Below are 18168 nucleotides of genomic sequence, written 5' to 3' on the forward strand. Positions count from 1 at the left end.
GAATTTCAATAAAAACAAAAGGTCGTGGTGAACGACAGACCTAATTAGGGGTCCAATTCTTAAAGAAAGTCACAAAAGTGCACTCATGTTATGTTTTTGCATTAGTGCAGATTTACAGCTTTCATGAATTCACAAGAATTTACAGAAGTAGGCCGGGAGATCTTACTCTTCAAAATATTTGTGAATTGCATTTTAGCACTGCAAATTTGCATGTGTAGATTTGCTCATGCGAAACTCTGTTGAGCTTTTACAAGTTAATTTTCCTTACAACCACTATTTCCCCCAGCCATGGAAGAAATTTTACTTCTGCCCTTGTCAGGAGTAAATTTCCAACCTTTCGCAGCATGGTAAAAAAAATTAGAGAAGAGCTGATGAAAACCCCTAAAACATGCAGGTTAGCTAGACTCAAAAAGGCATTCCAACTATGGAACTATTAGTTACTGCTACCCCCAGCCCCTGTGTGTAGATCTGCAGGAAGGTAGCAATATAAGGGAACTGCTAGTATTCAAATCCTATTATATTATGAGTCCGGGCATTATCCAAGAGGCTATAATCAGGGCTCTTATATAATGACATTTTCTTCCATAATTTGTTGTCGCATTGGATGGCGCCAACCGGACAAGTGGATTTTTTTTTTTTAACTACAGGGCAAGTAGATTTATGAAGCAACCTTTATGAAGCAACCTGTCCCATGGACAGGTAGATATGTTATTAAATTCCACACCCCTGACTAATGCTGGTCTTGTACCCCAGGCTTGTGAAGAATCTTTTTGAACTGGCGAGGCAGCATAAGCCCTCCATCATTTTCATTGATGAGGTAGATTCACTCTGTGGTTCTCGGAATGAGAATGAAAGCGAGGCAGCCCGTCGGATTAAAACAGAATTCCTGGTACAAATGCAAGGTAAGATGACACATTTCTCTATTGTGGGTTGTTTTGCTTTTTTGTTATGGATTGGGTTTAGAGTAATATGTTTTGTCTCTGAGACCGTGCCAGTACATTCCTTGGGTATGCCCATCTTCTTATAGTGCCTTTGCCCAGTTGAGGGCCACATTTACCAAAGGGCTTGTGCCAGAGATGCTTCTGCCAGAGAGCTACAGATGTATTTCTTTCCGCTATTACGTTGATGCATTTGACCTACATCTCACTTTTGCTTAATTGCTGAAGGTGACGAGTGTCAGCATGCTTAGAAAAACATAATGATAATGGATGGTGTGCTTGATAAGTCCAAACATAGCTGAAACTAGTTTGAGGTTGTTTGTTCCTATTCAGCAGTATTGTGCCTTGCAATGCAGTTTGAAGTGTTCCCTTTTCCTGGTGCCAATTTATAGAATATGGGTATATCCTGTAATGCTAGATTGCAACAGACTTCTCCTTTTGTTGTCTTTAGCGGTGGCAGGTAGCTTGTTTTTCTGATATACGTCATCCTTTGATATTAGGGTGCTGCAGCCATTGCTTCATGGCCAGAACCTACTTGCAGAAGAATACACCTCTTTCCTTTTACTCTTTTGTGCATCTTTTGCCTCTCACTGTTTGTCTGATGAAGGCAGAGCTTACCTTTCTCCCATTGCTGGCTTGCAGGAGAGACTTCCCCTTGCTAGTTGCAGATTTGCAAAAAATGCTGCCTTTCATTTGGTTGGGTCACACCAAGAAAGAGCTGGAGGTCTACCTGCCATACATCCACCATAATATAACACGTAACTCTCAACTTGTATAGCAGGTATCATTTCCCTGTGTTTTATCAGAGACACAAAAACAACTTATATACTACATGACAGCATGAAAAATATAGAGGAATTGATCGGAAAGGTCTCACCCGCCCTTTGGTGGCATTCTTCATCTGCCAGTCCGAAGCACTGTTAGGATTATACCAACTTGGTGGTCTCAAACTCGTGTGGGAGGGAGATCAGAAGATTACTGTTCTGATCAACAGTGGGGTCCAGTTAGTCTTAAAACAACCTAAGTGTAGTCCCAAGGATTTCCTTTATTATGTGATACACCTGGCTGGATTACAAAATTGTGGGGATCTTGTAGGGAGCCTATGTCTCAAGCATCACATCGATGTCTGATTGCCAATATGTTTCAGCCACAATCGGATCACTCAGTGGAAGGTCATAGGCCTTCGTCAGGGCAGTCCAGGACCCCTATAGTCATTCGTTTATGCACCTCAAGTGCATGTTAGGTAAAAGTAGGCCTTATCTGTCAGACTATCATGTTCACCATACATTACTTGAGTGTCGTGCCATGCAGACACACAGGGACAAACCTCTCCTTTATTCACACGTTTGTCAAGGTCCAGGTTTCTACCATCCACCTAGGTCAGCCACCGGTGCTTGCTGCTTTGGTACCTGTTTACAGCAAAGGTTGTCTCAAATGTTGATTTGCTTCTGAACATGTGCCGATTTTTAGCTAATCATGCCTTTCACTTGATTTCTTGTATGGGTCCTCCATCTGTTAACTTCATATAGTCAAAGTAGCCTTTCACGATTTCAGATTTTCACCAGTTTTAAGGCTGAGGTCATTTCTAGCTCGGTTCAAGGTTGCTGCAGAGTTTGCATCTTGTTCAGTGTTAGATTTGGTAAAGATGTCTGCTGAACCATGCTGGTTTAGTTTAAGATAAACTTTGGCCCAGTCATGTGCTGTGGTAAAGATTGCATGTTTCTTTCTGCTGGACTACATTCTTTACTTCTGTTGCCTGTCCTGTGACTACAATCGAACTAGTTTGATCCTTTTTTGTTGTTCGTGTACAGGTGTTGGCAATAACAATGATGGAATCCTTGTTCTTGGAGCCACAAATATCCCTTGGGTACTGGACTCTGCCATTAGGAGGAGGTGAGTTCAAAATAGCTACCCACCTGTTGTAAGACTTACCTTCATAGTTGTTACAGGCCTTCAATGTTCAAACTCTTTCATTAACTGCAATTGAATGACTGGTGTTGTAATTCACAGAATAGTAATCAGTATAGTCCACTTTGTCTGTTGTGGAGGTATATAGTTGGAAAAGTAGTCCACGTTTTGAACTAGAAATCACATATATGAAAGGTTTAAAGTCATAGGTGGTCATTTAGGATGTGGCAGAGATGGAGAATCTCAGTTAATCAGCATTTTTTCCACACCTCTGAATCTATGGTCCCATGCCTCATTTTGAGTCACTTTGTTTCCAGCAGGCAAGCATCCACTTGCTCAGTCAAAAACTTTTAGTTGTCAGCCCATCCACGCAAGAGCTGTAGGCTAATGAATATCAGAGAAACTTGCCATATTTAGGCCTTCTGATGTCCATATTGTTTTCCTGGGGCTGCTGTGCAAGATATGGTATTCGAGGTCCACAAGGGCAGAAAGAAAAACTACCTATGCATCAGGGACATTAATTGTTTTTTTTTAAAAACAGCTATTACCCCCACTTCACCCCTTGGAGAGGGCTGTGTCAAAAAAAATAAAGGCTTGCCAAATAGGCTAGTGTGACATGGTAGCCCACCGGGCAGGCATTTTTGCTGAAAGTGATCCTCTGTGTTTACTGCAGCTTTGGTTATATTTCTCTTCCAACACAGAGGGCAAATCTTAATACTGCCTAAAGAGGCCAAGCCTTTCCTTTCCCTCAAATGAGGTAAATGACATACTAAGTCTGTTACATGATTTGAACTGTAATACAACTTGAATGCAAGGCTTTTTTCAGGGATGTTAAAAACAACTCAGTACCTCCAAGGATTAATATTATTTTAGTTTATACCACCTTGCTTCATCTATCACTTCAAGCTTTACTCCCTCTAACCTCTTTTGTTTTCAACATCAGTGGACTGGCCATTTTCCTTAACTGTCTTACATTTACTGTCTGTCTGACTACACAGTGAAAGGCCTGAGGAGTTCCTTCACACCTCACCAAAGCATTGTGGGAGAAACCTTGGCTTTCTGTTATTTATGTGCCAATTTCTTAGATTGTACAGTGGACACGTGGGCTCCTAACATACATTCCAATGGTCCTTCACAAATATAAACTTCAGAGCAAATGTTGTACTGTACCAGGGAGGTGTTGGCTTTATTTAAGTCATGTCTGGGCTTTGGTAAGCTGTTGTCCTCTCGGCATCCTTTGCAGGATGGTCAGTTACAAGAATTGGCAGTGGAAAAGTGCTGGGTTAAAGAGGGAAGGATACATTGCTAATTCGGAGTATTAGCTCTTAATCCAGTATACTGACTTGTGTTGAGAGTGCTTGTTTAATGTTAACACTTTGAGAAAATGATTTATAAATTGAATGATAATCTGCAACATTTGATTATATATGGGGCCTTTTTCTTGAAACATAGTTTTTACATATGTTTCCATGTGTTATATTGTTAGATTTTCACTTCTCAAAGATATTCATACAAACTAATATTGACAGCTACTGCAATATTGAACTACGTTGAAGAAATTTGTATATTACGTATTTAAAACCAACTCTTCAGTCAAACATTATTTTTTCTTTTTCCTTTCTCTTTATACCTACTTATTATTGCTGTGTATTTTTTCTTTTTTACCATATATATTATGGTCACTTTAAGTATATTGAATAGCATATATATATATATATATATATTTTTAGTGGCATGTGTAGCTGCAGATACACATGCTATGCATTTCTTCCGCCATCTAGTGTTGGGCTCGGAGTGCTACAAGTTGTTTTTCTTCGAAGAAATCTTTTCGGAGTCATGGGATCGATTGACTCCTCCTCTGTCAGACTGCGCATGGGCATCGACTCTATTGTAAAGTTGTTTTCTTTCCGCTGTCGGGTTCGGACGTGTTTCTTCTCGGTCTGAGATTTTGAATCAGAAACTTTAGATCATTTTCTTTGACTGTCAGTATTGTTTCATTCACGTTTCCACCCATAGGCGAAGCAATAGTACAGTCGAAAACCGAATTTCGCCCTTCTGGGCGCGAGTGCCCAACTCGGGCCTGTTCAGGCCTACCATGTCAAAGCCTGATGGATCGGACTCCATTTTGATTTTGTTCCCGATGCCACGCAAAATTTCTATACCCAGACTAACAACTCGTATGTAATCTGTGTCTCTCGTCCGATCACCATGAAGAGGTTTGTGAAGCCTATCGATCGTTCCAATCCAAGAAGACCCTACGCGACTGGAGAGCCAGGAGACTGGAAATGGCGTTGAAGAGTACCCAGTATATCGACACCATGGAGGAAGAACAAGACACCAACTCAGAAGAAGACTCTGAGGAAGATACTCATCACTGCTGGTCAGCATGTGAGTACGACTGCCCCTACGCCCGCTCCTAAAAGATCCTTGAAGGCCTTGGGTGCACCACTGCCAGAGAGCCATTATTCGACCCACAAGAAAATATTCGTCGACTGACCTTTGGGTTCAGCACCGAAAAAGGCCACACCTCCTTCGATACCAGAGTCGAGCAAGTCCACCAAAAGCTCAACCTCTGAACTGAATCGGCATCCACACTCTTCGGACTCGAAGCCTCGACGTCCTGCCTCGGAGCCGAAACAACCGGCTGTATTTTCGGGCCGAAAAAATTGCCAACTTTGGAGCCGAAAAAGTCTTCTTATTCAGAAGAACAATGACTTTCGAGCCACCTTAAGCAGAGCTCCAAGCCATATGATGAACAGTCCTCTAAATCATCAAAACGATCAGAATATATTTCTGAGGACATGGGAATTCAACCCATTCTCGAAATCATGGATGAGCGACAATCAAGGACCCATATCCATAAAGAAACTTGCAGAATAATTACTTCACCTCCTCCACAGACTAAGAGAAAGTTGGCTTTTCAAGAACATCTAGATACTGCTCCACCACCAGCAAAGATTTTTAAACGGAAGGAGAAGCAATTACCTCTGCGTACTTCTCCCCCTCATTCATCACAACTTTCTTTTTCACCACCACCCACTAGCCCACCACCTTTGTCTTCACCAACTCACTCACAGACTTATTCTCATGGTGATACAGTTGATCCTTGGGATCTGTATGACCCAGATCCCATACCTGCTAATGACCCAGACTTATATCCTTCCAGACCTTTCCCACCAGAAGACACTACTGCATACACGCAGGTCATTTCTTGGGCAAGAGCATACCACTGGGTACTTATGCACAGTGAGCCTTTGCAAGAGTATTTCCTTTTTAATACCTTATCCTCCATGCACTCACGTTACCAGTGCCTCCCAATGCTACCTGGCATGATAAAACATGCAGATGAGATATTTAGCGAGGCGGTTAAATCTAGGGTTTTAACACCACGCTTTGATAAGAAATATAAGCCTGCACCTTCAGACCCTGCTTACATTACCCACCAGGTACCTCCAGACTCAGTGGTTGTCAGTGCCGCCAGAAAAAGGTCCAATAGTCCATCGCCAGGGAATACCCCACTCTCCCTGACAAAGGAAGTAGCATATTCGATGCTGCTGGCAAGAGGGTAGCTACACAAGCAGCTGGCCAATGGCGAATTGCAAACTCGCAAGCCTTGCTAGCAAGGTATGATAGAGCTCACTGGGACGAGATGCAGGAGCTATTACAACACCTGCCAAAAGAGCATCAAAAAAGGGCTCAACAAATTACTGAGGAAGGTCAGGCCATAAGTAATAACCAGATACTCTCTGCTCTTAATGCTGCGGATACAGCAGCTAGAAGCATGAATACTGCTGTCACCAAACGCAGACATGCATGGTTACGTTCCTCTGGATTCAAGCCAGAAATACAGCAGACAGTACTGAATATGCCTTTCGATTATATAAAAAATAAAAAAAAACACCTGTTTGGTCCTGAAGTTGACACCACAATAGAAAAACTCAGGAAGGACTCAGATACTGCTAAAGCAATGGGAGCCTTATATAAAACATCTTACAGATGTTCCTTTTGTAAGCAGCAATTTAGAGGAGGATTCATGCCACAATCTACAGAGTCTTCTATCTCCCAGCCTAAACAAGTGCAATAACAGCAGTACCAGAGAGGGGGATTTAGAGGCTCTTATAGAGGCCAACACTTTAGAGCCAGAGGCAAATTCCAGGCCTCAAAACATGTCACTACCCCATCAAAGCAGTGACTTACTAAGCGTGCCACAACCCCACACATCTCCTGTGTGGGGCAGTCTGCAGCAATTCCACTCCCAATGGCAAAATATCACCACAGACCAATGGGTACTTTCAATTATCCGCAATGGTTATTGCCTAGAATTGATTTCTACCCCTCCAAACATTCCTCCTTGTTATCACAGGTTGTCCCCAGAACACAATGTTCTGTTACAACAAGAAGTACAATCGCGACTACTAAAGAAGGCTATAGAATTAGTCCCAAAAATCTCAACAAGAAACAGGGGTATTCTTACTATACTTCCTCATTCCCAAAAAGGATGGCAGTCTCCGACCCATTCTAGATCTCAGACCACTACATTTATACATCCTGTCAGAAGACTTTCACATGGTAACTCTGCAGGACGTCATTCCACTACTACAAAAACAAGATTACATGACTGCATTAGATCTCAAAGATGTGTATTTCCATATACGCATCCATCCAGCTCACAGAAAATACCTAAGGTTTGTGATAGCGGGAAAACATTACCAATTCAAAGTTCTGCCATTCGGCATAACAACAGCTCCAAGAGTATTCACAAAATGTCTAGCGGTAGTAGCAGCTTACTTAAGAAGACAACATATACATGTCTTTCCTTATCTAGACGATTGACTAATAAAATCAAGCAATTTTATACAATGTCAACAGCACACTCAATACACAATAGAAACCCTACGTACATTAGGGTTCATCTCAACTACCAAAAATCCCTTCTTCAGCCATGCACAGGTACAACCTTACCTAGGTGCTATTCCCAATACGTAAAAAGCCTTAGCCTATCCAAATACACAAAGGATACAAGCTTTCCAAAATCTCATACCACAACTGCAGCCAAATCAACAATACACTGTGAGATTTGTCATGAAACTATTGGGAATGATTGCATCCTGCATAGCAATAGTACTGCATGCAAGACTAAACGAGAACACTACAACAGTGCCTCTCACAGCAATGGTCTCAAGCACAGGGTCAATTGCAAGATCTAGTGTTAGACCGCCAAACACACAGGTCCCTTCAATGGTGGAATCTCAGCAATTTAATGAAGGGGCGGTCAGTTCAAGACCCTGTGCCTTAGACCACAATAACAACAGATGCATCGATGATAGGTTGGGGAGCTCATCTCAACATTCTACCATTCAAGGGGAAAGGGATTCAAAACAGCTAAATTATCATGTAAACCATTTAGAATTATTAGCTGTGTTACTTGCCCCTAAAGCGTTTCAACCACTTCTCAAACACAAGCCTGTCTTGATAAGAACAGACAATATGACGGCCATGTATTACCTAAAGAAACGAGGCGGGACACATTCATCTCAACTGTCCCTTCTAGCCCAAACAATATGGAAATGGGCAATTCACAATCACATTCATCTACTAGCAGAATACATCCCAGGAATACACAATCAGCTAGCGGATCTCCTAAGCAGAACACACCAACAGATACACGAATGGGAGATTCACTCTGAGGTACTTCATCAATACTTTCGAAAGTGGGGGACACCAAAAATATACCTATTCACAACAAGCGAAAACGCAAAATGCCAAAACTTCTCATCCAGACACCCACACCCTCTGTCCAAGGACAATGCTCTGTGGATCAACTGGTCAGAGATATTTGCTTACGCTTTTCCCCCTCTTCCACTACTTCCATTTCTGGTCAACAAACTGCGTCCGACCTTTCTCACCATGATACTCATAGCCCCCATGTGGGCATGACAACATTGGTACACTACTCTCCTGTGCCTGTCAGTAGTACCTCACTACAAACTTCCAAACAGACCAGATTTGCTAACACAAAACAAAGGACCAATCAGACACCCAAATCCCAGTGCTCTCAACTTAGCGATTTGGCTCCTGAAGTCATAGAATTTGGATACTTGCAACTCCCATTAGAATGCATGGAAGTTCTCAAACAAGCACGCAAGCCTACAACTAGACAATGCTATGCTAACAAATGGAAACAATTTGTTTATTATTGTCAATCTAAAAATACTGACCTGCACACAGCATCAAAACAAGATATTGTATGCTACCTACTTCATTTACAGAAGTCAAATTTAGCTTTCTCATCTATTAAAATTAATCTTACTGCAATATCAGCATATTTGCAGACTATACAACATACCTCTTTCTTTAGAGTCCCAGTTATCAAAGCCGTCATCGTAGGACTACAATGTATTGTTCCACCTAGAACACCACCTGTTCCTGCTTGGAATCTGAATATTGTACTCACAAGACTAATGAGCCCACCTTTTGAACCCATGCATCCCTGTGAGATTCAATTTGTAACCTGGAAAGTTGCTTTCCTAGTAGCACTTACTTCATTAAGAAGAGTTAGTGAAATACAAGTATTCACTCTTGAAGAACCTTTTTTCCAAGTACACAAACATAAAGTTGTACTCAGAACTAATCCAAAATTTCTGCCAAAGGTTGTATCACCTTTTCACATAAACCAAACAGTGGAAGTGCCAGTCTTTTTCCCACAGCCAGATTCAACTGCAGAAGGAGCCCTTCGCACTCTTGACCTTAAAAGAGCTCTAATGTATTATGTGGATAGAACAAATGAATTTAGGAAAACTAAACAGCTTTTTGTTGCCTTTCAACAACCTCATAAAGATAATCCTATCTCTAAACAAGGATTAGCTAGATGGATTGTTGAATGTATTCCAACATGTTACATTAAGGCAAAAAGATAACCTTTAATCACACCTAAAGCTCATCCCACTAGGAAAAAAAGGTGCATCGATGGCATTTTTAGGACACATGCCAATGGCAGACATATGCAAAGCTGCCACATGGTCTACACCACATACATTTACAAAGCATTACTGTGTAGATGTATTTTCAAAGCAACAGGCCACTGTAGGCCAAGCTGTCATAAGGACATTATTTCAAACAACTCCAACTCCTACAGGCTAGCCACCACATTTTTTGGGGAGAGTAACTGCCTTTTAGTCTATGCATAGCATGCTACACATGCCATCGAACGGAAATCGTCACTTACCCAGTGTACATCTGTTCGTGGCATGTAGTGCTGCAGACTCACATGCACCCTCCCTCCTCCCCGGAAGCCTGTAGTCGTTGCAGTTTTCTTATTTGTACATATGTATATACATTTACATTTGCATGGACATCTGTTTTTACATACTATTTTTATAGAACGTTTATAATCTTACTTTCTATCACTCCTTCCTACACACTTTTGCGGGAAAACAATCTAACAACGGAGTCAGTGCCCATGTGCAGTATGACCAAGAGGAGGAGTCACTCGATCCTGTGACTCCGAAAAGACTTCTTTGAAGAAAAACAACTTGTAACACTCCGAGTCCAACACTAGATGGCAGAAGCAATGCATAGCATTGCATGTTAGCATGTGAATCTGCAGCACTACATGCCACGAACAGATGTACACTGGGTAAGTGACATTTTCCATATATATATATATATATATATATATATACACACACACATACATACATGACTCAATGTTTGTTCTTGGTATTTCCTTTTTCTCTTCGAAAACATAATAATTGATTGTATTAAAAAAACAGTGGTTAGCTGGCATCTGAATTGCACTACTCCCAGTATGAATTTTGCTTTCACCCATCTATCAGTATTTGAAAGTGTGGGGTGAGGGGCACAGACTAAGACCAGAGCTGGGCTGGATATATTCAAGAAGGTACATACTGTCTGTTTGCAGATTTTAAACTGTTACGACAGGTATTCCTATCTTGCAGCAAACTTCCAGACATTGCAAAGAGTTGGTGGGAGTGGATTTGAAACGTCTATCCGGTTTACCATCGGTTTTTAACTTTTCTAATACATTCCATCCTAATAGGTTTGAAAAAAGAATTTATATCCCACTGCCTGAGGAAGCTGCCAGAGCTCAGGTGTTTCGACTTCACTTAGGAAATACGCCACACTGCTTAAATGAAGCTGACATTCGGGAGCTGGCAAGAAAGACAGATGGCTATTCTGGTGCCGATATTAGTATAATTGTACGGGATGCTCTCATGCAGCCGGTCCGCAAGGTGCAGTCTGCAACACATTTTAAAAAGGTGAGATGAGTGGGAAATAATAATTACATTTCTCCACCATGGGAATGTATATAGATTTATATTCTCAACATGTTACATTTGTTAGGGAAGAATATTGTAATACCTCGTTTTTAGTTTTATGTACACTGTTGGATATATATGCATTCTGCAAGGCCTCCCCAACTTTGAAAGCTAAAATTTCCAGGATTGAATGCAAGTGTTGAATTCATAATTCACTTTTGTAGGAGAGTCTCCTGAGCAGTTCCTTAGTAGCAGATCACACTTTTTGTTTCATTTAGGACAGGTTTCTATGAATTTTAGGTTTATATTAGTGTCTTTTGACTGCACATCCTTATTAGCTTTTATGTTACAAATTCTAACATTCATGCATGCAAAATGTGTGAGGGGATACAAGAAATAAGGCACTCAGTGTGCACTATGTGCAAGCAGCTTTTCAGTTGGTAGTTAATCATGACAGACAATTGTCACACATTAGGATTGGAGTTTAGCTTTCTCATCAGAATAATGCTTTGTCCTGTTTTCATATGTGGTGCTGGTAAAGAGTAAGTTCTTTACAGCAGCTATTTCATGGCAGACATTTGTGTGTAATGTTGCGTGTGAAGCTTAAAATGTGCTTTGTCTGCAGCTGGTCCTTGATTTCGGCGCAGCTCAGTGTCTAGTATTTCTATCCCATCTTAAAAATGTAGTGCATGGGATCTGTTGCCTTAAGAAATAGGTAAACAGGGGCTAACACAAAGGCAGATGGACAAGTATGGTAGAACAACCCAGTGAAAATATTCACAAGAATGGTGGCTTTTTTCTATCCCTTTTGCTACAAAATCCCAAAACTAATTGCTTTAGAAGCAAGAAAATGGAATAAGTAATTTGCCAATATCATGGGTCTTAGGAGAAACATCTTTTGACTGAATGGGAGGCATCGAATAAGCAGAGAACATATGAAAGCACCAAAACAAAAATACGTCACATGGTCATCTTCGTAAATAAGAAATGTGTGACTTTTGTCGTCCATCCATCCATGTGCAGAGTTGCCGAGGGGCCCTAGGGAAAAAGAAAAGATGATGGATGAAATGCTGAGCAATGCAAACATTCACCCCAGTCACACGTCTGGGTTTAATCCATTGTTTTTTTGCTCACCACGCCACCCGAGTTTGGACCCGGACATATGCAAATCAGTCTTGACCCTGCTCCCCATGGAAACAGTCCAGCCTGAACTGCCAAACTGCCAGGCCTGGTCCTCTCTGGACTGAAAACAAGCATTCTGGGACGGGTTTTCTCGGTATCACCCCATATCAGCAAGGCTAGCTTGAGTCCAATGGCACGGGACCCACACCTGGGCATACCCTTCCCATTCAGGGCGACAAAAGCAAAAAGAACAAGTGATAACCTAAATGCTGCACAATGCAAACATTCACCCCCAGTCACAGATCTGGGTTTAATCCATCATTTTTTTGCTCACTACGGCAACCCAGTTTGGACCCAGCCATATGCAATCAGCTGGGTCCAAACTGGAATCATGGAAGGGAAGACTGGCACTTCCTGATCTATATTCCTTCTATTTTGCAGTAGGAATATGCCTCCTGTTGGGTAACAGATACTGCTAATTGGGAGAAGTGCCTCCTGTGGGCCTTGATTGGTAATTATACCCCCCCTGCATTCTAATGAGGAGGGGTGCACAAACGCAGCAGTAAAAAAGGTGACGCGTAGAGCCCTCTTTGACAGGGAAATTTATATCTGGGATTTTGAACTCTTCAGATCTATTGACAATAACATGTATGTGGCACTGTGTCGGGAGGTTGGGATGTTTACTGGCTGGGGGATCATTACCGAGTGGTGAATTTCCTCACTTTTCAAGAGACCCGTGAAACTTTCAGTGTGGGGAGGGGTCATTTTTTTTTTGCAATTCGCTGAGCTAGAAAATTCCGCAAAGGAACTCTGGAATACATATCCAGCAGCACCACCACCATTACAGATGTTGGGAGGATTGATCAAATGGGGGAGGGCAGGCACTTCATCTCCCTATTCTACACAGCAACCTGGGCAGACCTGATGAAAGCTGTATATAAAACTAAAAGTAGATTGGAGCGAGACCTTATTGATGATACCTGTTGGGAGCAAGCATGTGCCTTGGTGAAGACCGTATCCTGCAACAATCAGTTCAAATTGCTCCATTTTAATTTTTTACATCGCACATATCTGATGCCTGCTTGGCTTACTCGTATAAACTCCACCAGGTCATCAAGTTGCACATGCTGTGGAGCTGAGGAGGCCTCCTTTCTACATTTGGCACAGCAGTGCACAGAGGTGAAAAAGTTTTGAGAACGGGTGTCATCTTGCATAGAGGAGGCAGTGGGGGACTGAGGTACCGTCCATGCTAGAAGCATGCCTTCTGGGCATGATAAAAAAAATACAAAAAATTAGGGATGAAAGATCTCTTACAAACACCTCCAACTGGCACTATTACTTGTCAAATGGAGAATTGCTGTAGGATGGATGGAGACCAGAATCCAAGATGAGACACTGTGGGTTAAAGATGTGTTAGAATGGGGAGTAGCAGAGGAACCACACTAGACTATCCTACACAGATGATATGGTCACAGTTGATTTGGTGACTTGGCGGGCAATATTAGACTTTTTTAATGAATTTGACAAGATGAAATCAGATTTTGACTAGAGTAGCCAGAGATGAAACCTGTTGGAGCAAATGCATAAATAAGAGAAATTATATATTTGGTAGAGACAACTAGCTGCAGATTCTTAAAATTCTACCCAGGCACCCGACTGGATCTGGAAAATGTTTTCAGCAGTACCTCTATGCGTCAGTAGAAGACGTCGGCGTGACTCTGTATTGACATCAACCTCCCGATATGATGTCAGTGGAGTCCATACAGTCCCTCCCCCGATGTGCTGAGGTCAATTTCTTCTTTTCTGCGCAGCAACGCAGATCCGGAGAAGTGGTTACCTCTGGCCATTTGTTTGGCCTTTAATCTCAGCGATTTTCGTTGTTGGAACAGTGTTTATACCTTCTGGCTTTAAGCCTTGTGGGTCCTGTGCTTGACAAATGTTTGTCACAGACCCCTACTCTGTTTGTATGTGGTGCTTAGGCACCTACCACAACACAGATGACTGCGACGCCTGTTAACAGTTGAGCCCTAAGGAGTTACGAGAACGGCTGATGAAGTTTCTGGCGGCGCGGGTGTCTCAGTCTTCACAGGATTCCTGTAGGCGTCGTAGCCCTTCTTCTACGACTCATCCTAGCGACCGCTTCAGGAGTCACTCACGTATGGCTCCTTTGAAGTCTCCAGATCCTGCGGTGGCTCAAGGTAAGCGTCCCCCTCGGTCGAAGTCACATCCTCCTTCACTGCCCCTGTGCGGCTCCACCCGTTCCTCTGAGGACGAGCCTGCTCAGGAGTTGACCCCGTGACTCCCGTTGTGTCTCAGCACTGGGGAGACTCTGACCCAGATGTGGGACTATTACTCATCCTTGCATGCTATTTTTGGGCCTTCCCGTGTCTCTGGAGCACTTTCAGGCCCTAAGGAGGTGGCAGGTGCCCTGATGGGGTCCTCACTAGCAACTTTGTCCTTGGGGCCCTTTGGGCCGCTCGACTCCAAATCAGGAGTCAGATAGGCACCGATCCACAGCTTCCCATGGCTTCCATCTTCTGTGCCTGTCTCCTCTCTTACGACTCTGATTTTGGCATCCATTTCTACCTCACCTGCTTCGGCGGTGGTGGCGCCTGCAGCTTCCCTCGATGCCCCAATTATTGTATCCCCTGATGTCGAGGTGTCTCCATCCCAACGCCGACTCTGATGCCGGGAGCGGAGCCGTTGGAGCCGTCCACCCCTCTGTCTTCTGAGGCTCCCCCTCCAGTTCTTCCATTGGAGGGACCCGGTTTCCATTCTCAGCCTCCCAATTACGACACCATTCCTCTATCTCAGTCGGATTGGTTAGCCAATGTTAGCGGTCTGGACTCCTTGCCGGCTTCCAGCCTCCTATCATCGCCTGGGTTGGCCTCAGAGGCTATTTCTGCTTTTGCAGACATGTTAAAACGTGTGTCGGAAGTGTTACATTTACAGCTTCCTACTATGCAATTGTCCACGGAGCCTTTGCTTCCTGTCTTACATTCTGACCAGTCTTCTGTTGTGCTGGTTTTTCCTTATTGGAGGGCTCTTTATAATACCCTTTTGGGAGTTTGGACCCAGCCAATATATGGTCCCCCTGCGGAGCGCTCTATCTTTCATAGATACAGGCCAGCCCGGGGGATCCATTATGCTTCCAGCGGCATCCAACTACTCAAAGTTTTGTGGTGCAAATTGCTTTGGCTGCAGACAGTTTTATGCAAGTTCCTCCTGTCCCACCAGAGCAAGAAGCTAGACAGCTGAACGCTTCTGGTAGGTTATTTTCTCTTTGTCGAGTTCTGCCTTGTGTTCAACCAATATGTTCTGTTTCCTTGCTCGCTTCTCCCATGTTTTGCTAGACTCAGTGGTTCGCATTTTGCCTTCTCTGTCTGACAAGTCTAGACAAGCTCCTACGCCTTTTGTACATGATGGTCAGCAGGCTGTCAAGCTTAGTGTTAGATATGGTATGAATACCACAGATTCTGTTGGAAGGATTATGGCTTCTTCGGTAGCACTGGGATGAAGGGCATGGTCACGTTCTTCCAATTTCTCAGAAGCAGTGCAAGCATCTTTACAAGATATGCCTTTTGATGGCACCTCCCTTTTTGGCACACCAGCTGACTTGAGCGTATGCCGCTTTAAAGATGCTCATGGTGGGACTCAGTTGTAAGTCCTCTTCGTTTTCCAGAGTCGTCTTCTGGTTTGGTTCATTGTTCAAGGGCAGTTGCATTTTTTTCCTGTTGCACTTTTTCCTGCTGCAATTGCGGTGATATGCTTCTTGATTATGATGCGACACCCAGTGTGGTGTTCCTGCTCTTCTCAGGTGCTTTTCTTCTTATCTTGTTTTAGTACTCAGGGTGGTGCTCCTGCATTGCGAGTGTTCTGTTTGTTAACCCTACTATGGTGGACCGGTTTCGTTATTATTTTCTGGCCCGGTCTGGGTCTTATACCTCTTAAAGGGTTTTTTTTTGTTGAACTCTGCTGATAGGTGGTTTGCCTAAGAGATTGTGCTCTCTACGAGGTTCTGCCTCGTGTCGGAGTCGTTTCCAGTCCCTGCTCCTTGGATCAATTGGGGTAGGCTTTTGGCCATTCTTTTATAATTATCTATTCCCTACTTGGAACCTGCTCAGTGTTCCTTTTGGGAGTAGTGTAATAACCCTTGTTTCACTCAGGGTTCTACTGCTGTTTTTACCAGTGTCCTTTTCCATTGCTGTAGTGGGACTTGGTTTTCTGTCTCTTTTCCATGGTCTGCTTCCACTGAAGATGTTGATACCTCTTCATTTCTACCTACCCCTCTTCTGGCTATTATGTGCTACTAGTGGGGAGCCTAATCTGTCACCCTTTTTTCACCTTTGAATTGTTTTAATTTATTCTCTTGTATGGCCCTGTACCACATCCATCTTCTCGATCTTCTTCCTGGACATTTTTGCCCCTCTTCTGACCCTTGGGTCCAGTCATGGATATATCTATATCCCCATCTCCATGACTGGAGCCAAAGGTCAGAAGGGGGATGAAAATGTCCAGGAAGAAGATCAGGAAGTTCTCATTTTAGCCTTTTATTGTCGTTTCATGAAAAGTGCTTCCACCACCCAACGTGTTTCAACCTTAAACAGGTGCTAACCAGGCCCCAGCACCAGTGTTCTTTCCCTAAACTGTACCTTTGTCTCCACAATTGGCACAACCCTGGCACTCCGATAAGTCCCTTGTAACTGATACCCCTGGTACCAAGGGCCCTGATGCCAGGGAAGGTCTCTAAGGGCTGCAGCATGTCTTATGCCACCCTGGGGACCCCTCACTCAGCACATGCGCACTGCCTCACACCTTGTGTGTGCTGGTGGGGAGAAAATGACTAAGTCGACATGACACTCCCCTCAGAGTGCCATGCCAACCTCACACTGCCTGTGGCACATGTAAGTCACCCCTCTAGCAGGCCTTACAGCCCTAAGACAGGGTGCACTATACCACAGGTGAGGACATATGTGCATGAGCTCTATGCCCCTATAGTGTCTAAGCAAAACCTTAGACATTGTAAGTGCAGGGTAGCCATAAGAGTATATGGTCTGGGAGTTTGTCAAACACGAACTCTACAGTTCCATAATGACTACTCTAAAAACTGAGAAGTTTGGTATCAAACTTCTCAGTACAATAAATGCATACTGATGCCAGTGTGCAATTTATTGTAACATACACCCAGAGGGCACCTTAGAGATGCCCCCTGAATACCTGCCTGACTTCTAGTGTAGGCTGACCAGTTTCTGCCAGCCTGCCACACACCAGACATGTTGCTGGCCACATGGGGAGAGTGCCTTTGTCACTCTGTGGCCAGGAACAAAACCTGTACTGGGTGGAGGTGCTTCTCACCTCCCCATGCAGGAACTGTAACACCTGGCGGTGCGCCTCAAGGGCTCACCCCTTTTGTTACAGCGCCCCAGGGCATCCCAGCTAGTGGAGAGGCCCACCCTTCCGGCCACTGTCCCCTCTTTTGGCAGCAAGGCTGGAGGAGATAATGAGAAAAACAAGGAGGAGTCACCCACCAGTCAGGACAGCCCCTAAGGTGTCCTGAGCTGAGGTGACCCCTGTCTTGAGAAATCCTTCATCTTGAGTTTGGAGGATTTGCCCAATGGGATTAGGGATGTGTCCCCCTCCTCACAGGGAGGAGGCACAAAGAGGGTGGAGCCACCCTCAAGGACGCTCCCAGACCTAAACAGACCCCTAAATTCAGTATTTAGGGGCTCCCCAGATCCCAGGAAATCAGATTCCTGCAACCTGAAGAAAGAAGGACGACTGCTGACCTATAAGCCTGCAGAGAAGGAGGAAGACAACTGATTTGGCCCCAGCCCTACCGGCCTGTCTCCAACTTCGAAAACCTGCTCCAGCGACGCATCCGACAGGGAGCAGCGACCTCTGAAGCCTCAGAGGACTGCCCT

The 18168-nt window shown here is 43.7% G+C and overlaps 1 protein-coding gene across 3 annotated transcripts in view; it reads left to right on the plus strand.

Moving 5' to 3' along the window:
• VPS4A (vacuolar protein sorting 4 homolog A) overlaps window positions 1-18168 on the plus strand; it is a 258219-nt gene that overhangs the window by 78509 nt on the left and 161542 nt on the right. For all 3 annotated transcript variants that reach the window (XM_069216769.1, XM_069216770.1, XM_069216771.1), the window contains exons 7-9: window positions 754-902; window positions 2750-2831; window positions 10906-11125. In XM_069216769.1, coding sequence (XP_069072870.1) covers window positions 754-902; window positions 2750-2831; window positions 10906-11125 — 451 coding nt within the window. The remainder of the gene's footprint in view (window positions 1-753; window positions 903-2749; window positions 2832-10905; window positions 11126-18168) is intronic.

Source organism: Pleurodeles waltl, chromosome 12, assembly GCF_031143425.1.
Source record: "Pleurodeles waltl isolate 20211129_DDA chromosome 12, aPleWal1.hap1.20221129, whole genome shotgun sequence".
Lineage (NCBI taxonomy): Eukaryota > Metazoa > Chordata > Amphibia > Caudata > Salamandridae > Pleurodeles > Pleurodeles waltl.